This window comes from Pelobates fuscus, chromosome 1, assembly GCF_036172605.1.
Source record: "Pelobates fuscus isolate aPelFus1 chromosome 1, aPelFus1.pri, whole genome shotgun sequence".
NCBI classification, from domain to species: domain Eukaryota; kingdom Metazoa; phylum Chordata; class Amphibia; order Anura; family Pelobatidae; genus Pelobates; species Pelobates fuscus.
Window position 1 is genome coordinate 257,015,402 of NC_086317.1, and position 26,250 is coordinate 257,041,651.

Sequence of the window (26,250 nt, forward strand, 5' to 3'; positions counted from 1 at the left end):
GTGTGTATGTATTCAGCAGTCTGTGTGTGTATGTATTGCATTTGTTGGAGATACTAATAAATATAAGCTTAATTTTATCTATTTATATCATTCTTTTAAAACAAAAGTTATTAGTTCGGACAACAGTACGAGTTGTTTTTTCTAAACTTAAACCTCAGTATTTGGGTTTAATTGCCGTGTTGGCACTTTAAGGAAAAAAAAGTTGGCATGTATTGCGGTTTGGGCACTCGGGCTCAAAAAGGTCCGCCATCACTGACCTATAGGGAAGGGGCTACCACTGGCTATAGCAAGAGATATGTGCCATGGGACCCCCTCCCTTTTTTAGTAGACATGGATGGGGGCAGGAATATGGGAAGCCATATATCCTTAGTTCTATTACTCTAAGGTTGTGTGGGAATAGGTCCCCACCAAGCTAAAAGCCGGCTGCTGGGGTGCCCAAAAAAGGGGAGAGGAATTTATTATAACGAGGGGGAGGTGAGAGGCCTTTGGGAAGGGGTGAGTTAGATTGGCAAGGATGTTTGTGATTACACTGTATGACATTATGCACTGTTATTTATAATTTATGATCATTTTAGTTATTTATATGTACAGTTTATACGAATTGGATGCGTTATATAGTATTTGTATGTTTTTAATAAATGCTGTGGTCTGTTATATCCAAAAGTTTAGTGTCTGTCGTTATTTGGGGGTTCATGGTTGGTTTAAGGAGGATATCTCATCCAATGCCCACTACGTGCATACATGATTACAGTTATTTAACTAACTCTCCTTTCTACAGCACAGTATAAGTAAGGATAGTAGATCCAATGAGAGTATTAGGGGGTAGTATTCATCTGCCCCTCCCTTGGTAAATAGAAGGCCCAGGGCCAATTTTCTTTCATGCCTTTACCATACATTAGGTGAAGGAAGGGCAAGGTGAAAGTAGGACACAGGGAGCAGCACTGATGGACCCTAGTTAAGAAGGGAAACTATTCTTATAATACAAGGCACCAGGCTTGAGCATAGGAACCAAAGAAAATCTGGGGGTGACAGACACTCCTAATAGTGCCAGCCTCACTTAGGGAGAATAAATTAAACAGTTTTTTAGAGGAAAAATTATTTATTGTCACTAGGGAGTCTATTAGTAGAATAGGATAAGCAACTCTTTACACGTTTTGTTTTTTGTATCTTTCTTAAGCAGTGAAACATGTCATCTTAAAAGTTATACCAGATTTCGGGTGGTTGAGGATTTATCCCCTCATTCCCCCCAGTTACCTATAACCAGGGCACTCAGTGCACCATAACCACTACAGTGCACTGCAGTGATTATGGTGCTTGGAATGTTACTTTCAGATAAAGCATACGGTTAATTGATAATACTATATACCTCAGGGAGTTAATGCAGCAGTAAAGGTATTTTTCATTTTTATTTTAATGAATGGGTAAACTAAAATATACTTTTGATTGATGGAGATTATAGGATCAGGCAAGGATTCAGTCTTGAGCTCAATAGTCAATAATAGCCACCAAATACATTCTGATTATCAGAACACACAAAGCTGTGAGGGATTCTGGCATGTTGCATTTGCAAACTCTACACACACTTCAGTGACTGCTCATTGATTTTACTGATACCAGAAATAAAACACACATACACTATAGTCATTAATTCCATTACAACCTTGAGTAACAAACAGTTAATTACATCACATACATATAATATAAGATTTACATACAAAGAGATGTGCAACGACAGGGATCGTGCTTGTCCAGATAATGTTCTAGAGTATCCCAGCCTCCTCCTACACGAACCATCACATGATTACGAAGAATCTAAAAAAAAAAAAAAAAAAAAAAAAAGGAATGTTTGATGATTAATAAAGTTCTAATGATGATTAGGATACATACTAATTCCAAGACAGTCAGAGTTTTTCATTAAACTGGGCATTGTCAGAAAGTGTCCTGAGAATTGCGAAATATAAGCCAAAATAGCTAGACTGGAAAAATGGTTGGTATAGTTTGTTTGTTTTTTTTAGCCTTTTTTTAAACATTTTTAATTCCCTCATCAATTCATGACAACTCCCATTGAATAACCCTGGCTAACTCTGCAGTCTAAATTTTGAATTCTTCTTTAACTGGCCATATTGAATGGCTTCCCCTTAAGTTTCATCCTAACCAGATCTAGTCTGAGCGTGTGCCACAAGATTTGCACGGCTTCACGTTTTTATTCGGCACAGAGATGGAAAGGAATGGTGCCAGACTTTGATATGGTTTTGAAAAAAAAATTAGGTATATAATATGGAGGGCAAGTATACAATACAGTAAACTGGTGAAGTATTATTTTACCTTTGCCCTCTGCCTATATAATGATATATATTTATACGACTATGCTAGGTTTGTTATATTTATAAATTTTGCTCTTTTTCAATAAAAAAACAACAAATCCATAGTTTTCTAGTATTTTACTTAAAAGATCGCTAATGTATCAATTAAGTGGTCTGGATGTAATGGTTCTGTCATATTATCCCTACAATGTGAAACATTGCTGTTTTGTAGAAATTGCAATGTTTACATTGCAGTGTTAAAAACAACCTAGTGGTTGTCTTCCTGGTCGTCACTAGAGGTGCTTCCTCCTCCAGAATTGAGTGATACTTGGCCATGGAGTGCGGCATATGGCTGTGCATGTGTTTTTCCAATCCACTGCTTCTCTATGGAAAGCACTGAATTGGAGAAGATCGTGGAATAAGTCAGCAGGCATGCTGATATCTTCGAAGGCAGAGCAGGTGGCTGAAACAGAGGAGACCCTGCATTGGAAACAAGGTAAGTAATCGTTAATTTATTTGTATTTTTTTTAATAGCAATGGGGGGGGAGGGGACATTATTTTTGTGGCTATAGGTTACCTTTTAAACTTGGCCATATATTTGTAATGCATTATATAGATAATGCAATAAAACGTATTGCCATAATATTTAATATATTTAAAATGTTACATACCTTTTTAAAGTGTCCCTCGGCACACTGCTTAGTGGAATCGCTTGTAGGCCCCTACCAACACCCTAAACATCAGGAGCCTTTAATTCTGGTCCATTAAGACTAATTATACATCATAGTCACCTGTTAGTAGGGGTTTATGGGATAAATCGTTCATCCCCAAAGACCAGTTCCAATCATCACTTAGGATGATTGAACTATTTGATATACTGACAGTAGTCATGTCACAGCTGCTATGAATCTATGCACAGTCTGGTTCATTTTTTTGCACAGAAAAGCTGCAGAACGTGCATGCAAAGTCCACAGTTCACAGGAGAGGGCCTTCACAAAATTCACTATGGTAACTCAGAACTAAGAGTTCCAACCAGCCAGAGTGACAGCCATGGCAGCTTTTCTAGTAACGGAAGCTTTTCGAATTTTTTTTAATTTTTTCTATTGCTGCAATTATTAGTCACTTTCAAGCATAAGACTGGGCTCAGGAGACTACTAAGCAACATTACAAAAACGTGATACAGTGATGTTCATTAGACTGACCATTTAAGTATTTTCTTTTTAATCTGCAGGCTTTTTCATAAACATTTGAATTTATATCAATATTTTTTTGTATTCCCAATTTCAACCTCACTCTTATATCACTCAGCTTTCTGTAGAGACTTATCAATCAACTGCAATCTTTAAGTTTGGATTCCAATATTGTTGAATGGGTAAGGCAGTGGCTGAGCGACAGGCAACAGAGGGTTGTAGTCAATGGAGTATATTCGAAGCAAGGTCTTGTCACCATTGGTGTACCTCAGGGATCTGTACTTGGACCCATTCTCTTCAATATTTTTTATTAGTGATATTGCAGAAGGACTTGATGGTGAGGTATGTCTTTTTGCTGATGATACTAAGATTTGTAACAGGGCTGATGTTCCGGGAGGGGTAAGCTAAATGGCAAATGATTTAGGTAAACTAGAAAAATGATCAGAGTTGTGGCAACTGACATTTAATGTGGATAAGTGCAAGATAATGCATCTTGGGCGTAAAAACCAAAGAGCAGAGTACAGAATATTTGATAGAGTCCTAACCTCAACATCTGAGGAAAGGGATTTAGGGGTAATTATTTCAGATGACTTAAAGGTAGGCAGACAATGTAATAGAGCAGCAGGAAATGCTAGCAGAATGCTTGGTTGTATAAGGAGAGGTATTAGCAGTAGAAAGAGGGAAGTGCTCATGCCATTGTATAGAACACTGGTGAGACCTCACTTGGAGTACTGTACGCAGTACTGGAGACCGTATCTCCAGAAGGATATTGATACCTTAGAGAGAGTTCAAAGAAGGGCTACTAAACTGGTTCATGGATTGCAGGATAAAACTTACCAGGAAAGGTTAAAGGATCTTTACATGTATAGTTTGGAGGAAAGACGAGACATGGGGGATTTGATATAAATATTTAAATACATAAAGGGAATTAACACAGTAAAGGAGGAGACTATATTTAAAAGAAGAAAAACTACCAGAACAAGAGCACATAGTCTTAAATTAGAGGGGCAAATGTTTAAAAATAATATCAGGAAGTATATATACTGAGAGAGTAGTGGATGCATGTAATAGCCTTCCAGCTGAAGTGGTAGACGTTAACACAGTGAAGGAGTTTAAGCATGTGTGGAATAGGCATAAGGCTATACTAGCTATAAGATAAGACCAGGGACTAATGAAAGTATTTAGAAAATTGGGCAGACTAGATGGGCTGAATGGTTCTTATCTGCCGTCACATTCTATGTTTCCATGTTTTTTTTCCCAAAACCATCCAGCACAGTACTACCTTCAGCTTTATAATCTTCTACACAGAAAACAGATAAGCAATAATCCCTCCTACTTCGGCTTACTGTTCCTGATGTTGTATATTTGGGAAGCAGGGACTTATCAATGATAATGGGGAAGTTTGTTTTATTAGGGTTTTGAGGGATTCCCTAACTATGGTTGCTGCTTTTATTCTTGTTATCCAGCTCAGACTCTTCTCCCCTGTATTTATCAATGATAGTCTAGTGGTAGAAACAAGAGATGGAAGCCCCTCTGCTGGCACATTGCTGCACTATACTGCTTCCTTGGACAGAACAGGGCCTTTAATATTAAAAGTACTAAAATATACATTGCCTTGACCAGATGGTCCATATCTCAAGGTCCCATACAGTACAAATGGCATTATACAGATATGTACGTATGGGAGCAAAGATCTCTGGCTTCTTGCTGTGAGACAATAGGAAAACTACAGTTACCATAATCTCTTGCAGCAGATTATGCCTAGGTGTGCAAGGGCTCATTGGCTGCCAGGTTTTCTCTGTTTGCTCCTCTGGACCACCAGAAACAGAATTGCAGAGTATCCTGGAAATGTGTGCCTCTGCACCCAGTTTCAATTCTATATTTACAATTCCTATATGTATGCCACGGCCTTTGGGTACACTGTGTTTGCTTAGTTTACTAAAATGATTGTACCTCTGGAAAGGTCAGATTTAAGAACAGCATGAATTACAAATAATTGCAGTATCAATAATTGTCACTAGATGGCAGGAGTTGTAACATTATTTGCAGTGTGTGCAGAAAAAAAGTGCGCTGTGCCTTTAAGTGCTAGTTAAACAATTAAAACAGTCTATGAGCAAATATTGATCAGACAATAGTAATAGTAATAATAAAGTGCAAATACAATATATTAATTATTTTAAGTGCAAATAAATATTATATATTATGTGGATTTGTGTTTTTGTGAAATATAACCAGAGAAACACTTACTCCTCAAAATATAGAAACAGCTGAAGATTGAAGGAGTATCTCTTTAAATCGCTCCACATATAAATAAAGACAATAGGAAAACAATATAGTGTAAATCTGTATATCCCTTTTTTCCCATGCAGTAGGATATTTTTATTTGTATATGCATATCAGAGCCAATTATTTTCCTTTATTTAATGATACCATCAGTTTATACTCTATATAGTGGACATTTGCACTAAGAGACAATTAAGCAATATGCCCTTGAGTTCACTGACTTTCTTTTACTATTGGGACTAACTATGTGCATCTGAAGAGAAACCACGCCTACAGAGACGGGTATATATTGTGAGAGACGGCAACCACCTGAACGTGATCTGAGGAAGCCGCCAAGGCGAAACGCGTCATCACGTTTTTGGACACACAGCGTCAGTACGTGTTACTAGCACCTCCTATTCCCGGAAGCATTCAAACACTGGAAAGACCGCAAGTGCATGCCGCGAGTCCAAAGTGTTTTGTGAACCATCCAAGCTTTCCAGGGAGAGGGGTGAAAATGTTATATTTTACTTTGTACCAATAAAAGGCTTATTTTGATTACGGTGCCGTCCTGCTTGTTTTAAGCACACCACCCAACTGTTCTACAGAATCCTGCAAAAAGGATTTCAAAGCATCATAAGTTAGAGCAGACTTTATACTGCTCTACCATTGTGAGTTGCCAATTCACTTGTTATTTGCATTATACTCATCATACGGATTTACACTATATTGTTTTCCTATTGTCTTTATTTATATGTGGAGCGATTTAAAGAGATACTCCTTCAATCTTCAGCTGTTTCTATATTTTGAGGAGTAAGTGTTTCTCTGGTTATATTTCACAAAAGCACAAATCCACATAATATATAATATTTATTTGTACTTAAAATAATTAATATATTGTATTTGCACTTTATTCACTATTGTTTAACTAGCACTTAAAGGCACAGCGCACTTTTTTCTGCACATACTATTCGAGTGGTTTTAGAGTTATTTTCACTTTTATTAGTGCTTGCTAGCCTTTGTTGTGATATTTCAAATTATTTTCACTGATTTCATAGCGCCATTTTTTACTTGATTTTTTTGTATTATTTGCAGTGTGTGTATATGTGTGTGTGTGTGTGTGTGTGTGTGTTAACAAAAAAGTTATGTAAAAAAAAGAACATTGACCTTATTCAGTGTTGAAATTTCTCACACATTAATTTATAGTGTAAGTATGAGTTTGAGTTTTTGAATTTATAAACATAGTTTGATGGACTTGTGGTTTTCAAGAAAATGCTGACACTTCCAAAATTCCATTCTGAGTAAGGAACTAATATAAGCACCTAAATAAGTCATAGCATGACTATTTCCCTTAAGCTAACATGAATTGTCTTGCCTATGTCAGGTGATGTTCTTCGTCATTTTACAGCTTAGTTTAGATATATATCTTGTCTTATTGTGTGGTTCCTTCAGCATTGGGATCCATGGCCCTTAATGACACCCATTCCCTGTTCTGCTGGATGGGACAAGTCCTTCTAGGATATTAAACATACCTCTGAAGTCTCCTCTGAATAATGCATTCAGTTTTGAATGTATACATGACAAGAGCAATCACCGTACAAAGCAGATCCTCAATATGCTAGGGGGGACTGCAGTCATCAAGTTATGAGCTTCTGGGAGTGGGGGCTCTCTAATTGGGAGACTCCAGGGATCATTTTTAGGGTATGACTCCTCTATGTTTGTACTTTATATGTAATTGTTTTTTTGACAATTGTTTGTGATGTTTTGGTATGTTTGGAATCAGGAGCTTTGGTTGGGTGTCCAGATTTTGGTTTTACCACTGGATCTATCAGGTTAGGTGATATGAAACCTAAAGTGCAGACTTGTCATAACAAAATAAAAATGAACAAAAGTACAGTGCAAACAAATCCAGCAAAGGCAAGGCAAGAGCGAGGTCAGGCAGCAAAGGTTCAACAAAGGTAAGACAGGCCTGAGCTCAGGAAAACTTCAGGAAATCAGGTATCACAGGTATAGCAGGGATGGAGCACAGAACAACTGAGCAACGACAGCTTTAAATAGGGTGCAAAGTATAATACTTACCCACTCACCCATAGCACTTTATTGGTGTATGGGGCTGTCTATGATTCAGGGCTGCCATAGGAGATAATTCATTTAGATTCGTTCCAGTCACGCCCCCTAGAGGTGCACTTGTGGCATGGAATCGCTCACATCTACCAAGCTATTGTTGGGGATCCAGGATCACTTATCTAAGCACATTCACCAGCAACTAGCAGAGGGAGATGCTGACAGCCTTCAGGAACCCATTTTAGAGAGCAGTTGACTCTCGCAGTTAAACTTAACAAGGAGGGCAAGAGTCCTGGACAGGATGGTCTCCCCTTACAATATTATAAGCATTTTGCCCAAATACTATATTCCCACTTTGTAAAGGCTTTCAATTCTATTGGGGGAGGGGGGGGGAGGCAAATTCTCACTCAAACACTAGCTGCCAACATTAACATATTGCCAAAAAAAACAAGGACGTTAAGTTGTTTGTCAGCTATAGACCCATATTGCTGCGACCCTAAATTATTAGCAAAATAATAGCCATGAGACAACAGAAATTTCTCCTTTATCTGGTTCACAAAGACCAAGTTGGGTTAATCCCCCGCAGAGAAGCCAGAGATAACACAATAATGGCCTTATCTCTTTTGCATCATGCTCGAACAACTTTGTTCAAGTAAACTGGGATGTTCTCTTTGCTACATTGATGCACATGGGTCTGGGATCCAAGGTGTGCAAATGTATTCATGAATTATGCAAGGGTCCCATGGCACAAGTTTGTGTCAATGGAGCTTTTACATGCCCCTTCCACATTCAGAATGGCACATGTCCTGGTTGTCCCCAGTTGCCATTGCTCTTTGTCCTTGTCCTTGAAGCCTTCCTGAATGCAATCAGGAGCTTTCACTATGTATGTCTTAAGATAGGAAAAACTCATCATAAAGTTGCCGTTTACGTGATGATTTATTATTTTATGTCATGATGCCTGAGGTATCTCTTTTTAACATTATGGCAGCGTTTAAAATTAATTATTCCAAATTAGTTGTCCAAATTAGGCCCCAGAGCTGAACCGGTCCATCTGAGCTTGCCCTTTCAGTAGTTGACTATGGCCATTATATATCTGGGTGTGTGGATTTTAGTTGAGATAGAACTTTCCACCTATATTGACTGTATTGGCTAGGCAGGGTGAGCGTGATAAAAAATTAACCTTCTTCAATCAAGTCATTGCTTACATGTGCAAGACTTTGAGGCACTGCGTCTTGAAGCCAAACCTCTGGAGCATGGGATCTCTTATCTGTATGTCAACCTTCAGCAATTTCTCAACCCCATAGATTTTTGGTCGCTGGAAGGTCCCCTAGTGTAAAACATTTTTTATTTAGTGCACCATTGTTCCTTGGCGAGGAAATAATTGGAGTCTATCTTTGTGGTGTAAAACCCACAGGCCCCATCCAGGTTTGTTCCCTCTCAGAATAATTGATGCTGGTGATACCAGGATGCTCTTGACACTTTTCTCCACATATGATGGAACTGTCCCCAGATAACCTTGTTCCAGAAATAGATATTTGAACTAATCAAATGGCTCCCTGATCAGACCCCTCCGTTCGAGTTGGCATCATTCCCCATCCACCAGAAAAATGTATGACCATTTGACAACTAAACACTTTCAAGCACCTAATTCCCCTAATGTGGCATAATTCTGATACATCATCTTTGATGCTTTGTTTTTTTAGAATGTAGAACCTTAGGAGTTCATTTTAGCACATCGGGTCATATTGATACATATACCGCAATTTAATTAAGAAGGTAAGCACACTAGTTAAATTGCAGAAATATCAACAGAAGCAAAATGCCCAAACAGGGTGCTGACTCAAAGGATCTATTTCCCAGAGGACCTAAACAATCTACAAATAATACTGAATGAGGAGCACAAGCATTGTTGTATTTTCTTGCTGTTTTCCATGAATATATGTGATTGCTACATACCTTGTATGTTTTTTTGTACCGAGCATTGTTTTGGACATTATTGCTTATGTTTTTTGGCATGAAATATAGGATACCTGGTATACTGGACCAAACTAATAAAGTAATTTTTTCATTTCTGTGGTTGTGCTCCTCATTCAGTATTAAATAACCCCTATTGGACCAGTTGACTTTCAGATGCTTCTGGATAAACCTTGGCTCTTACTTCTCTCTGTTGGAGAGCCCAGGCTGCCTTACAGCATGAGATGGTTTATTGGAAACACCCTTCCTGCTATTCTCCTCTCTCTTCTTTCCATTTACATTTTCTTGGATTAAATAATTATTGACCTATTAGGTTCTGAAATGTTCACATATTGCTGAAACTTGCATGGAAGGTTACCTTTGTCCGCTTTATTTCATAAAGCTGGAGAACTGAGAGTCTTGCTGTATATAATAATATGCATTTGTTTTGCATTGTAACTCTTGTGCTCAATACACTTTCTCCTAATAAATAAAATTCCCCCAAAAAGCAGATCCTCTGAATCTATTATTATCTGTTGGAAGTGTAAAACCACTTACTGCTTTACCAGTGACCCTGGCACCCTGGCCAATAATGTGCTCCAGAGTTGGCCCCTAACAGCTGCTGCATTTCATATCATTCTCAATCAGTAAAACACCATTCAGGCAGTTATTCACATCTTACGGTGTGCTAAACCACAGGAAATTATCAAAAATTCCTACTAGGAAGAGATCTTAATAATAATAATAATAATATTTGTACAGCTCCAACATGTTGTAAAGCAAATAAGTGGTAAGCAATTTACTGTGAACAGAAACAAGCTTAGATATGCTTATATATAACACCAGTAGAAATGTGTAGATTTATAGCTACTCACCCTAACAAAAATGAGGGTATTTGATTCTCCGACCTTGTATTTTCCTTCAGACACTTTGATCATAGAAAATTGCACAGGACATGTGCACCGACTCACCAAGTGCTGCACCTGTTATACCAACAATAAATACATTAATGCAACGTATAAAGTGAACTAAAGTTTTTTTTGTTTATTTTTTGCCTATACTGGTCTAAAATTTAAAATTCTCTTTAAATTCACATCAATTCCGAAGTTGGTGAATAACTTAGATAGCCACATGCTTCATCCACACAGCATCTACACTATAAACAGAGAGCCAGGCACCTGGATTTCCACACGCACAAATTGATTTTCCGTAGCACAATTATGATTGACAAGTCAATCTACCTTGATATAGCAAAACAATTTCTAGCAGATGAAACATTCATTACATGTAATATTTATACAAACTGAAACTGCAATCTGTATCTGACTTAAACCATCAAGAAATTGAATGTGAGTGAAATGTGTCATAGAGCTGACAGCAGCCTTCCCATGTTCATTCAGATATAATAGTAACAAAGTTGAGTGGTGCAGTGACACCCAAGTAAACAGATTATGTTGGTCTGTCAACTGCAGTAAAAGCAAGTCTGCATTCGCCGTCACAGCGGTATATAAAACAGCCTATATGGTAACTTAATTTGATTTACAATTTTCAGAAGACTTAATTTAATGGGACAACCCAGGCTTGTGGTGGCCCTCATTTATTTACTATATTAAAATGATAAAGCATGATAAATACACAACAAACACCATACAAATAAAATGCATTTAAACATTTTACCTTTGAGGTTCTGCGATCCTCACTTCAAACATACTATAAAAGGCTGTTCTCAAGAACAAACTGACATTTGTAGACAGTAAAAATTCAAGTTAGTTCGAAGCTCTCATAATTATTTTTTTCTTTTTTTAGAACATTTTTAGAAACATACATTGTTATATTATATATATAAATTTGGATATAAAAGGAGTTAGTCATTTAGGCTCTAGCAACATGTAAATGGATTAGGGTCTCAGAACAATCTGAGCCATCCATGTGAACCCCCATTTATTCACGTCTGCAAAGAAATAAACCATTCCTGCCAACAGCAGTAAGTGGATGAGTTAGCCAGTTGCAAATATATGAAGAGGGTGGTGAGCTCCCTGAATATAACCCCCGAGGTTAAGTTTCTCTCTACATCAGCTCTACATACTATGTTCTACTAGCTTTCTCTGAGCATTAATTAAGCCAGAACTTAATTTTCAGTTGATGTATTGGTTTCTATGGTGAATGCTTAACTTTAAGAACTTCTATTAGGACAATTTTAGAAATCGGCCATGAACAGAGCTGTAAAAAGTTTAATTGTAATTATTAACAGGAGAGTCTACTGGCCATAGCTTGAGTCATGTACATACAGTTGACCAAGTTTGAGAGAAGATACCATTAATGCAAATAATCCCTCATTACATGGAAATTGCTCCTTTTCATTGTCAGTTGCTTAGGTCACTCACCATTTGGTCTAGATTTTTAAAGTCACATGGTTGCCTTTGAGGTTTAGGTATTGGGACCTCCACTGGAGGCAAGTCCATTTCTTCGCGAATCTCTTCCTCTATTTGCTCTTCCATTTGTATTAACATGGGAGCACTCATGCCAAAACGAGAAGCTCGGCGAGCCAATTCCAACAGGCATAGAATGAAGTTCTTCTCATTTTTTCGCAACACTAGATCTTCTGTCTCAAACATCAGGACATCTAAGAGGTGAAAAAGGTGAGCAGACATCATCTATGGAATATTATGTATCTCGAGAAAGAGAAAGCATTAGGGGAGATTAATGGAAGTTTCACTGATAACAATGGGGGCATAGTTTAAACTGGAGGAAATACCATGAAAACAAATGGAATGTTCCTGCTAATTTAACTGGTAAATGATTGCTCAATTAGAACTCTGGCTCACTTGTCTATGTGATACTTTTATAAATCTCCCAGTATCAGTATTAAGTTTATCCTGAACATGGGGTGCAAACAGCAATGAGACACTTGGCTCACCCCATACTCAGAGAGTACTGCATGATAATTAGTCAAATTGTAAATAAATGCTTATTTAAGCAATATAAACTACTTTGCAGAAAATAGTAATTTCTGGTTACACCATTCAAGGCTACTGATTTATTCAGATTTTTTGTATATAGACTGTAGTTTCCATAAGAAATTATTTAATCAGTTGATAAGGATACCACACCGGAAGTAACAGATGTTATTATTTTAAAACAGGTTGATGATAAGTCCCTACATAATGCTGCTCCAACCTACCTATCCTCCCTAATACACAAGTATGTCCCGACGAGGCCCCTACGCTCTGCCAAAGACCTACGTATATCCTCTGTCCGTACACGCCCACCTCTAATGCTCAACTCCAAGATTTCTCCAGGGCTGCACCTCTTCTGTGGAACTCCCTTCTCTTCTCCATAAGACTTTCACCCAGTCTCCACTCATTCAAAAAATCATTGAAAACTCAGTTCTTCAAGAAAGCATATCAATTAAACTGTTAGCAGGTTTTTATCCCCCATTCCCCATGACTCCTCTCTTGCAACTGTCAAAAATTACCTACTAAGCCCTCAATGAATACTTTTATAACAATCTACTTCGTATCCCTACTTTTACCCTTTGTGTCACTATACCCCTCTCCCTCTAGCATGTAAGTTCATTGAGCAGGGCCCTCCACCTCTCTGTTCCTGTACGTCCAATTGTCTGGTTACAACTACATGTCTGTTAGTCCACCCATTGTACAGCGCTACGGAATGTGAATGCGCTATATAAATAATAAAATAATAATAATAATGAGTTATTAAGAGTTTCTAAGTTGATCCTCAATGTAACATTTTTTAATAAACTTTTCAAATGATTGCATTTTTTTAAATACATTTTTTAAACTTATTTTTTTCCCAAAATATTAAAATATAAAAAATACATTATATAAAAAAATCAATATATCCCTAAAATATCAAAATAATAAACTATTTTTCGAGCGGTGAGTGCACCCGGCGGGATCCCTCCCCCTCCCCTCCCCCCCCCCCTCTCCTTACCCTAAAATCAGTTTTGGTTGGGAGCAACAGCCTACACGGTCATAAGCAAGACGCACCCTATACACCAGAGGCAGTAGGTGAGCGTACCAGACACCTATCAACACGCAGTCAGATATGACCTACAGCAGTAGGCATACGCACAAACACTGCTCATAACAGGGCAAAGACGCACCAATGACACTCCGGTCACAGGACAGAACAGTGCACGAGCGAGCCATGCAGTTAACTAGCATTTAGATAGGTAATCCACAGCGGTACACACCAAGGCAGAATGTCCAACGGGAAAAGGGCAAAAGAAGAGGGATGAGATATACACTTGTACAGCCCGAAGAAACGGAACAATGTATGTCAACATTATATTAAACAGTCACTTATTGCCTTTGTAACTGTAAAAATGACATGGTGCATGTGAAAATTGTAACGCTCCTTGCCTTAACTCAAAAATAAAGAATTTAAAAAAATAATAAACTATTTTTCAAAATATTAAATAATTTAAAAAGTTTATCCATAAGTACTATGGATACAATATACATATTCGTATTCCTGACACTATAGTGTTCTTTTAATGAATATATACCATATTTTAGCTGTGGAAATTGATGATGGGGGACCTCTTAAATGCCAAGCTATACACAGTCACAAATTCTATGCATTAACTTTAGATTTTAGAAAGATTTATTTTGTTTATTTATTGTTGTTTATAGCAGTTGTTCAATGTTTCAAACTATGCTAGGACCAATATTTAAGACCATTTCAATGTGTAGCAGAACCTGAATATTTAAATAGTAATAGAAGCTACTCAACTGTGCATGAAGTCATTAACCTGGGGCAGTAACAGTGTTTGTTGTACTAAGTGCCCTCAGGAAAAGGATCAAAGGGAGGATAAGATATCATCAAGGTACTGTATATACAACTGTATATAGCTTAAAGTGAGAAATTAGATCACAACATGGTAACAAGAGGGAAACATATGATGCAACAGACTGATTAAAAAGATTTACATTTTAGGTGAATTAAATACTATTCATGAAATAAATGGTTTCACTTAAATGGCAGAATTTCTAGATAAGTGTATCAGCGATGGATAGAAATGGATACTTTACGTAGTAATAAAAGGTAAGCGATAGCTAGCAGTGCATAGTATTAGCAAACCCATTTAATCGGAAAAGGAAAATAATCAGAAAAACAATGAGCGCAGTTCTGAATATATAACACACGTCATTTCAGCAATCATAAAGATTGCTTTTATGAAATATTTCTCATGTGCATAAGGCAATCAAATTACAATAGATCATATGGATCACAAAAATTATTCATATATTTAATGATATAATTTCCAGCTGCATAATGACATAATAAATGGCACAAATTACAGAAATGTATATTATGCCAAGGGGACGGTGATGGATGAATGAAGGACTGAGCAATGCTTTTAAAGGAACACATAACACTATACCTAACGCTCTAGCTCCCTGTCCCTAGCTCTAAATAGGTTCCCCCCAAATTGGCTCCCTCAGTACTGCTGAACTCTCCTCCCCTGCTGACATCACGGAGGAGGCTCTCATGAAATGCGTGTCGATTGCTGCGTATGCATTCAAAAGGAGTCTGTGCTTTTCTTTGTGCTTCCTCATCACATAACCAAGTTTTACTCTGTCTGTGCCATTAAAGCACATCTAATGGCTGTCAGTATGAGGAGGACTTAACCCTAACCCTTTCTCAAAAACTGAAATGTTTTACATTGTGGGGTTAAGGGGACCAGGACACTGCACTCAGACCACTTTGATGAGATGAAGTGGTCTGGGTGACTATAGTGTTTTTTTAAGTCCAGTGCAAGAGACATTTAGTAACCTGCAAAAATAATTTTTTTAAATATTCAGATGGCGTATTCATTTAACAGTGAGCCATTCCTCCCAGCATTGGGAGATATCACAGTGGGACATGATTGTAGATCCAAGAGGGTGAGAGGGACACCCAGGAAGGGAGGTGGTCTTCCCATAAAGATGGCATGACATATGGATATAACTGCAGACCAGACTGACATGGAGACGCAGTGGCCAGCCCCACTAACGACTGACCATGCACAAAGTGCTCCTAAGGTGCTCTGAGAACATGAGTTGAGCCCTGAATCATGTGTCCATGCTGCAGCTAGTGATGGCAATCTGAGGACACCAGCGAACAAACACCGGACAGCTGGAAAGGAGCCTAAAACAGGGATTGTGTTTGTTCGCTGGTGTCCTCAGATTGCCATTACTAGCTGCAGCATGGACACATGATTCAGGGCTCAACTCATGTTCTCAGAGCACCTTAGGAGCACTTTTGCATGGTCAGTCCTTAGTGACCAGGACTGTTGGCATTGAGATCTAAGGGCTCATTTTAATAAGCTTTCCAAATGATTTTTCTACAGAATGTTTGTAGATGAATAATTTAGAAAGGTGTTATAAAATCATTGATTCATTTGGAAAGCTCATAAAATTGAGGTAAGTGTATCACATTGGCATCTACACTTTGGTTTTTATTCTTCAACTATTATTTGCCTTGAATTTTTAAAAAAATGATCTGTAAAATAAAAGATGGAAACTATATACTAATGTACATATGATGTTCTTATGTATTTCCTACTAATAAATTATGCATTCCTACCTTTTATGTCCATCTGCATGCGGCACCACCGAATAAAATTGGAAACATTGTCTCTGGCCAGGAATGTTCCAGGTTGGGCTGCAGCATTAAGTTTTACTCCATATTTTGGCAGCTGTATTTTCTCTGCTAGAGTGGGGTATTCCACAGTAAATTCATGTGCCACCTGCGTAACATAGTTGGCATGTTGACAGAGTATTGATCCAGTCTCCAGGACTTCTACAAAGTTATCTACATTAATATCCAGGTTGTACAGGTCCGTTAACCATTCGGCCAAGTCCTCTTTCATGGCATACAGGTACTGTTCACTGGACTTAAAGGTACGGATACTGCGGACACTTCCTCCCTGGTGGGATGACATAATGGCAAGAAAATGGTAGAAGGGAACTAAATCACTGAGAATTAACTCAACCTTGCTGTCCTTTCAAAGATCACTAGGTGAGCATACAATTCCGAAATATATCTGATTGGTTGGGAAGGAGTTCCATTGGGTGAAGGGCAAGCAGCATCACTGGCGCATCTAGAAAAAAACATGCTCTTGGTTATTACAAGTTTATGACCTCATTACACAGTTATATAGAGGTACGTACATTTTCCACACCTTTAAAATGAAATCTAAGACAAAGCCTCATCTACTTCTGCAGCCAGGAGTTTTTTTTTCTGCTGGTAACAATGTCACCATTAAATACCAACACATGAATGTATAGATCTCTGACTTCTACAAAGCCCTGAGGCTCTGGCTAAACAATCCGCTGAGTAAGCAAGAAAGGTAGAAAAGGTACAGGTGATTTTGCCATTAGAACCGGTTTCGAGCTGGTAGCCATGGGGCTTGGGCCTCTAGGAGGCCAAATATGTCCATTTATTTATTTTTCTCAAGACACAAAGAATACATTAAAACATGACATGCACTTTTAAATGGTTGGCAGATGAACACACAGATTGTGACATTTATGTGTAACCCACGTGCATATGCACCTATAAAATTATCATTATTTTACTGAAATAACATAATGGAAGCTTGAAAAGACAGAACTATACAATTAAAAAACATATAAACACTGCGCGGCATAGAGAACATTAGTCTCTAAAACTACAACTAAATACATTTTAAAAAGAAAATATTATAGGGTATTTTACTTAATTGAAATGCAAATTTTTATCTTTAGACTAAAATATCCAAGCTGTGATAATTGTGGAGTTAGAGATTTTTTCCAATTCAGCTTTTTAAGCCTACACTTTGCAGTATAGCTTTCAATTCACCAGTACTTGGTGTTTAGTGAATAAACCCCTACATGGTTTATTTTGTTATACTCTTTTATGGTATTTGCTTGCAATGCTATAATTTGAAACATATCTTATTCCTATCTGACAAAACTAATTACACAACAATACACCTACAAAACATCATTAGATCCACTATGTTCTTTGCACATAACATGTGATGAAGCAAACCATTGAAAGAAAAATACTTTGATGTAATTAATAGGCGTTTTATGACATGTAGGACCATGTAAAAATAAATTAAGTGATTATTTTATGAAAGTTTCGCTTTATTAAATCAAAGTATTGAAAGAGTGTCAACAAAGATGCAGATGTAAAATAATAAATTATTAGAAACTTGCCTGAGGTGGGTGAGGAGAGGGTAGAAAAGAATTATCCCTTTCCAAGTGCCAGTTGGGTCCATTTGGCCCATCTTCACCCACAGCCAGCCCTGACTCCACATGCAAACAAACATATTCAGTTTTACCTTTCTGTCTTTATTAATAACCTACCTTTACTGGTTTTAGATCCAGCAATACCGGTTTTTCACACCCTCCCAAAATGAACAAGTCTATATTACCTATTCCAAGTTGACCTGTGTTACCAGTATACATTCTCAGTTAGAGCCTATAAATATAAGCTAATGATAAATTATCAACCACTGATGTAACTCAGATTATGCACCTAGTAGTAGCATTGGGTAAAGAAGAGCTATGTTGAGTGGCATAGATTTATTTCAGACTTATTGCTGGATTTTTGGAAAGGCTAATTTTGGAGAACTGAATTTCATCTTGAAATATGATTCAGGATGTTGTACACTTTAATGTACTTGTAGATTTTTTTAGCTGGCAAAACCCTCCTTCTTCATTTCAGAGATGTCATACTGGGTGTGGTTTATTTTTTTTAAATAAAATTTCTTTAGTTCATAAAAAAAATAACAGTGAGGTCCCCTCACCTGCAATGATTTGTTTGTGCTTCAAAATCTGCTGTGCATGATGTCCTGATGTAGCTTTCTGGGTGTGAAATGTATTTCAACAGTAGAAAACTGCCAATTCAAGTGCAACTCTTGGAAATCTATGATGTACCTATAAACCACTGCTTGTGAGCTAAACTCTCCACAGAACCCAAGATTGGGAAACACTGACCTAGAGATTGGGGTTCTGCTGCAATTTTCCACATCCAATATGGCTGCTGCTCCCTGTTGTTCCTTGAAGTCGGAAACAGCAGGATTTGTGAGACTGCAATCTTATTCCTGCCTCCTGTTAGACATATTTTAGACTCACTGAGTTGGTTTCGTGCATCAATACAGGACAGTTGCCTATAGGATACCTCTCATTCTTTCAGCCATTTAGGTTACTTCAATCAGTATTGTTCCCAATCTGGGTTTACATAGGAGGGAAATTATTTGTTTAATTGTACTGCCCTTTAGAATAGCGCCCACTATGGCGTCTGAGGATAGTTTATTTTCTTTTTAGAGTCAGACAGAAGTGTATATACACCCCTTCCTTCCTCCCCCCCCCCCCCCCCCCCCCCCCACACACACAAACACAAAGTTGTATTAAAACCGACTTAACGCAGCTGCAGACATAAAAATACAATTGTCAACAACTAAACCAGATATAAGAAGAATTAGACAAAAAAGGAAACATTTCACTTTGGTCATAAAATGGTTAGTGCTACAGGGCGAACATTTTTTGGGGAGGTTCCGTGATTTGGTACACTATGTCAAAGGGTTCCATGGAAAAAAATATTTGGGAACCACTGACCTAGGGGCTAAAATGGGCTGCAGCCCCAGGACTGGGCCCAGTATAGGTAGAGTAAGCAGTGTGTTATATCTCCCTTCCGCATCCACCTCTTTCTCTGTCCCAGGTTGCATAACAGTATCCAGCTTCACCTGCTAGTGAGAACTGAAGGAGAGGAGTGGATAATAAGAGTCCTGAGAAGTGAAGATTCAGAGTTTGTGATTAGTGAATGAAAGGAGATGAGAGCTTTGTAAGATGGACAGATTGACTGGGTTGAAAGGTTGACATAGAAACATAGAATGTGACGGCAGATAAGAACCGTTTGGTCCATCTAGTCTGCCCAGTTTTCTAAATACTTTCATTAGTCCCTGGCCTTATCTTATAGTTAGGATAGCCTTATGCCTATCCCACGCATGCTTAAACTCCTTTACTGTGTTAACCTCTACCACTTCAGCTGGAAGGCTATTCCATGCATCCACTACCCTCTCAGTAAAGTAATACTTCCTGATATTATTTTTAAACCTTTGTCCCTCTAATTTAAGACTATGTCCTCTTGTTGTGGTAGTTTTTCTTCTTTTAAATATAGTCTCCTCCTTTACTGTGTTGATTCCCTTTATGTATTTAAATGTTTCTATCATATCTCCCCGTCTCGTCTTTCCTCCAATCTATACATGTTAAGATCCTTTAACCTTTCCTGGTAAGTTTTATCCTGCAATCCATGAACCAGTTTAGAACCAGTAGCCCTTCTCTGAACTCTCTATAAAGTATAAATATCCTTCTGGAGATACGGTCTACACACATGGTGCATTTAGGCTTAGAATGCATGCTACCAGGGTCTCTTTACCACCACTTCCACCAGATACAAGACACTTGGATGTTATGGTTGTTATAGTGTTTTCTGTTTATAAGGTTCTGAAATTAGGCTCTTAATAATCATCAGCACTTGACCCAAAGGGTTCTCAATGCAGCATTAAAGCACACTAGTGCTATTTAAGAACGTCAAGGTCATCAGTCACTTCCTGGTTTAATGAGAGCTCACTTTAGATGCTGCATATTTTGTTTTGAGTTTTGCAGGAGATGAAAAGGCATCAAACATGATGATTTTTTTGTATGGATGAGGCAATGGATGTATTACTTTTTTTACCACACTTTACAATACTAAATATTTTTTCCCCGCAACTTTAAATTTGTTCCTTTCTGAATTCAGCATTTCTGTGAAAACTGGCAAACGTTCTTACTATAAGTTAAACAGTCACTTTTAGGATCACTTGAATACCTTTGATTAAAATAATGATGGAATTTGACTGTCACTTTTCAGAACACTTTGCTAAATAGCCACCAGTGAGCTTAACTTTCCTGACCTTCTTAACACATTAGGTATTATTTGACATGTCACTATGGTTTGGAGATTTAGGGTTTATTTATTAAACTGAATACTGTAGAATTCAAAAGTTAACTTCAAATGTTAGATCAAAAAATCTGAGACAACAAAATTAGAGATTTTCTTCTCAGAGTTATTTGCAGAAGTAAGAATTGTAAGGAATTCATAGTGATTAGACGACTTGGGAAATTTTTCCAATGCAGCTAATTTGCTCAAAATTTTACCCTAATATTTGAATGTCCCTTGCCAGTTCTATCCCGCTACTAATTTAGTAAATACAATCCTTTCTGACTATCCCTGATAATCACTTTGGAGAGTTGTGAATACTGTTCCATTTAGAATGTCTTATGTAACAGTTATAGTACAATTCAGTCTAGCTATTTGTAAATCATATTCAATAAAAATAGAATATCTGTAATATTACTTTATATTACTTTACTACAACTGCCTCAGGGTTGCTAAATAAGTTAGAATTCAAAGTGCATTTAAAATTTAAGGCCAAAGTAGCCAAACTTAGGAAACCTTGTGAATCTTTCCAATTCGGCCAATTATTTTGACCTTAAAGTTAAAATTCTCTTTTTATTCTCACTTTAGGTACTAACCATAACAACAAATGTGGATGGTGAGAGCACTCAATATAACGTTACCCTTCTTAGCACATATAAAAGCCAGTTCTCTTGTAAGTCTGAAAACAAGAATAGAGCATTTATAGGGTGATAACGTAACAGCTAAACAAATGTGAAGTCTGTAACTGGTTAAACTCACATGGTCATGAGCCACTTATATATGTATAAATTCATTTTTTAACATATACCGGTAAGTCTGGGTTGTTGTCAATTTTTACTTTCATTTATATATGCATATGTTTTTTAACCAATTTAGAATGCTAATTATAGTGAGATTGATAAATAAGATTGCTAATATATTTATTTTCCCAATTTTTTCTCTCACTAGCATAACAGGCAAATTTTGCTTTTTATGTATATTCTCTTGTGATGTGAATTGAAATGAATTGTACAGTTAACAAAAGCTTTTATAATGTATGAAAGTATAGGACTAATGAAGAGATTGATTAAGTGGATAAGTTATATGTTTTTTGCCCTTTCTGAACTCCTGAGAGTCCATCATTAAATCGGGCAATACCCGGACGGCAGATGGTCCCGCCCCTGTTATACACGTCATGACGCTATTATGGAGAGAGCGTCGTGACGTCATATTCAAGGGACTTTACATCAAAGATGCGACCGGAAACCGGAACGAGGAAGTCTGATGTACGGAAAAGGCGCCAAAGGACAGTATTTAAAAGAACGCAAAAGATGAAGAAGGATGAACTCTTGATAAAGGCTACGTGCCGAAACGCGTTGAGATTTATGTCCAGAGGACTTTTTTATTATAAAAGTGTTTGCTTTTATTTTTATATTTAGGCACCGGTTGTGTGTCCAATAAAATTTTGTTTTCATTACTTCTTGCATCCTGAGTAATTGGAACAAGACCAAAGGACCACAGAGGGGAGCCAATTTGGAGTATCAGTATCCAGATATTGGTGTGATATGCTGTTAGTCTGAGCCAGCTTATTTAAGTGGCTCATGACCACGTGAGTTTAACCAGTTACAGACTTCACATTTGTTTAGCTGTTACGTTATTACCCTATATATGCTCTATTCTTGTTTTCAGACTTACAAGAGAACTGGCTTTTATATGTGCTAAGAAGGGTAAAGTTATATTGAGTGCTCTCGCCATCCACATTTGTTGTTATTGTATTATTTTATATATGTGAATAAGTGACTCACATTGGTGATTGGAGCACCGCAATTTTTAAACCTTTTAACCTTAATTCCTTTTTATTAACTTTAGGTAATAACCGTGCCTGATTCCAATTCGGCCAATTATTTTGACCTTAAAGTTGAAATTCACTTTATATTCTCACTTTGGTCAATAACCATGCCTGATTCCCATCACTGCCGTTCCTACTTCAATATGCTCCTTAAAACATAATCATCACTGCAATTAATGCTATTAATACAATGTGAACTTGTTACTTGTTTCTTTCTAATAGTAAACAATGCAGCATCAAACACAATCAGCCCACTTTAGAGTTTGTAGCAAAAATCGCAGATTGAGCTCAGAGCAAGCAAACGTTGAGTATGGCCTGAGTATAGACGCAGTTTTCCCGTAACATAGGTTATCCGTAAAAAGTGCAACCTTGATTTCTTCTTGTAAATGAAGATTACCCACAAAAAACAAAGATCCTCTACATGGTCTTTTCCCATACCTCAAAAGTGTCCCTATTTAGTACGGACAGTCCCTATTTTATACCCCAAAATGTCCCACTTTTCTATTTTAATCTTCCTCTTTTCTAGCAGCTTTATATTGTTGTTGTTTCTGAGTGTATCATAGAGCTCCACAGTAATAATACTCGTAGTAAACTACAATAAATGTGTTTAGAAATCAGTCTGTGTAAAAAACATACATTGTCTTGTTCTAAGTTACATTATATTTGCATATCTTGTTATAAGTAAGTTGCCTAAAATGTCTGAAAACAACCCCGTCCATGGCCACACCCCTACAATGAAATAGTCCATCTTTGACCATTTCCGATGTTGGTAAATATGGGTCACGCATAGTGAGTAAAGCCTAGTCCAATCTCCTACAGCTCACAGTGTAGGAAAAGTCAAGAATCATTTGTCAGTTTAATTTGTTTTCTATCAGTGTCCCCGGCAAGTGTGCCATATCTTACAATTTATACCCACGTGTATATTCTCACTGACCCTGCACTATGCAGCCTTATGCATGACTGCTTTGTTTGCCAGAGAATCCCCTGTGCCCAGCAAGAATGCCATTATAATAGCCGTGCCCTGCAAATGTGCCGTAGCAACCATGTCTTCAATGCATAGCAACATTGCTACATTTAGACAAAAACATGCATTTTGAGGCAAAAGTCATGGGCAAACATCTCTGTGGATTTCACACAATATAGGCAGAATTGTTTTTGCTGAAATGTGGTTCTACAGAAAATAAACCCTGAATCACATGTACAGTCTCGGAGGACTTTACTACCAGGTTCTAAATTGCATGCACAGTCTGCGCCATATCTGTGCAAACCTATAAAAGCCCAAAAGACAACAGTGTCTATAAATTGGGCTGAATGTTGCAAAGCAGTGCAGACTGTTACCTGGTCTGTGTTTGTGTTGAACTTATTTGAACTATTTGTTTTACCATGCTAATTACCCTTCTAAATATTATTACATCGAATCCGCACCACCTCAATCAATAACTCGCAGATTTAGTGATATTCCAATAACTATGCTCGTTGCCGTTGTCAATCAGTACCCCTGTGTAGAGGATTGATACCTGATCACCGCCATTCACCCAGCATTCCATGAGACTATACAAAACTATATCTTACAGCCGAACAAGTATAAATTCATTTTGTGTTTAATAAATCAATGTTCTTCTTTAATTTGGTTTAAAAAAAAAAAAAATGCAAAAAGAGTACAGAGAGGTACTCATTTCATATCCCGTACATTGTGTGCAATATCTAAGAGCTACAATGCTACTGTAAACTCCTGATCTATAAGCACTTTTTTATTTAACTTTTTTCCCCATAGTTCATCCCCTTTCAATACTTACTTCCACCCCCTCTGAAGTACAGAAGACCTCCCAATATCCTGTCTTGATCTCAGGTCATTCTTTGTTCGGTGTGACAGAACCTTCTTTCACTCAGTGACTGTTCACCACAGAGACATCACATACTACGTAAAAATCTGTGCAATGAAAAAACCTATTCAGAAAGACCTGCTTAGTGTTTTGTTTCCCTACCAATAGTTTACACTCTTCTCCCTGGTGACAACAAGCTTGCTACAAACACTCCCTTTTAACCCTCCCCGGCCTGCAAGCATTGCTGACCTGTGTGTTGCCTGTCTTTACCAAACAAAAGAAAGCTTATAAATTGCTACCTATTCACTGCTAAGACCTGCAATCAGACAGGATTACAAGGGTTAACTGCTTTAAAAGCACTGACCAATTACATGTAAAACTATTTAGATTTTCATCTTACAGTAAGAATACTTTACATATACATACAGGTGTACATACAAGTGTGTGTCTATGTATATATATATATATATATATATATATAAAATAAGGGGGCTTGTAGAAATACAGGTGTACATACAGGTGTGTATATATATATATATATACACGCACACAATAGGAAGGCCTATTTTAAGTAGATGCATTATACATCACAAATTAGTAAAGTATATTGAATTTTTAGTCCATATGGGACATCATAAGACAGTCCAGTCTTATTTTGGGCCAAATCCCTTTGACCACTTTTTTTTTGAATAATTAGTTTTTATTAAAGTGTGAATAAGATAAAGTTTAGGCTCGCAGGCCTGCAAGAATGCAAGAGTACAATGTAAAAACAGTATATATCCATAAAGAAATTACTTTCACTTTTCATTACTTTTCATTATTTTCAATATCAGTTTACATCAAATCTCCTTTGTCCTCTTTTCTATCATAATGTCCCACTTTTGTAGGAACTCTGTATTGTTGGTGTGTCTCAGTGTATAACAGAACATCACAGTAATAATACTTACAGTAATGAGTCTTTAAACAACAATAAATGTGTTTAGAACAGTCAGTGTAAATACAAAACATTGTTCTTGTTCTAAATTACACGTTGTTGCACACATTGTTATAAGTCAGTCACATAAAATTTCTCAGGCCCACCCCTGACCACACTCCCACTCACACCTCTAAAATAATTTTTTAATAGCGGGTGGCACAAAATAGTACAATGTTATTTTATTTTTATGAAAATTATTCACAAATGTTTGTAAATTTAGCTGACAAGATTTTGGGTTATTTGGTTTCTTCGGTTTGGCTAAAATTGCACTGAATAGAAAACACAAGACGAAATAGTCAGAAATTCGTTCTTAATCAATTTGCAAATTGTCTCACCAAAATCAAGAAATAATTGACCTATGGGCTGCATGAGCTGCTAGCAGGCACAGTGAAAATAAACATAAGAGTACTAAAATAAACATAGAATCAAAGTACATTATTTAAGGTAACGCATTATTCCTGCAGACCATGCTCCATTTGATGTTTGCCCTGCCAGCCTGAATGTTCATCTGATCAGCTTTATAGTAAATGTAGAGTTTAAAGGATCACTATAGTGTCAGAAAAACAAAGCGGTTTTCCTGACACGATAGTGCCCTGAGGGTGCCCCCACCCTCAGGGTCCCCCTCCCGTGGCGCTGAAGTTGTTAAAACGCCTTCAGCCACTTACCTTATTCCAGCGCCGGGCTCCCTCGGTGCTGGTGACCTCTCCTCCCCTGCGACGACAGCTCCCCCGTCCGACTTCAGCAGAGCTGAATGCGCATGCGCGGCAAGTGGAGTGTCCATAGGAAAGCATTTCTTAATGCTTTCCTATGGACACTCTGTGCGATGGAGGCATAATAAGCCTCCAGCGCCGCAGATGCGCCTCTAGTGGTT

The 26,250-nt window shown here is 37.5% G+C and overlaps 1 protein-coding gene across 1 annotated transcript in view; it reads right to left on the minus strand.

Annotated features, from left to right (window-relative positions):
- The window catches only part of GAS2L2 (growth arrest specific 2 like 2), a 40,321-nt gene extending 15,853 nt beyond the window's left edge, over positions 1-24,468 (minus strand). Inside the window, exons 1-5 of the mRNA XM_063456662.1 lie at positions 24,377-24,468; positions 16,367-16,883; positions 12,157-12,395; positions 10,648-10,755; positions 1,716-1,812 (exon numbers count right to left, since the gene is read on the minus strand). Coding sequence (XP_063312732.1) covers positions 1,716-1,812; positions 10,648-10,755; positions 12,157-12,395; positions 16,367-16,724 — 802 coding nt within the window. The 5' untranslated portion in view covers positions 16,725-16,883; positions 24,377-24,468. The remainder of the gene's footprint in view (positions 1-1,715; positions 1,813-10,647; positions 10,756-12,156; positions 12,396-16,366; positions 16,884-24,376) is intronic.
- Positions 24,469-26,250: the final 1,782 nt, after the last annotated feature.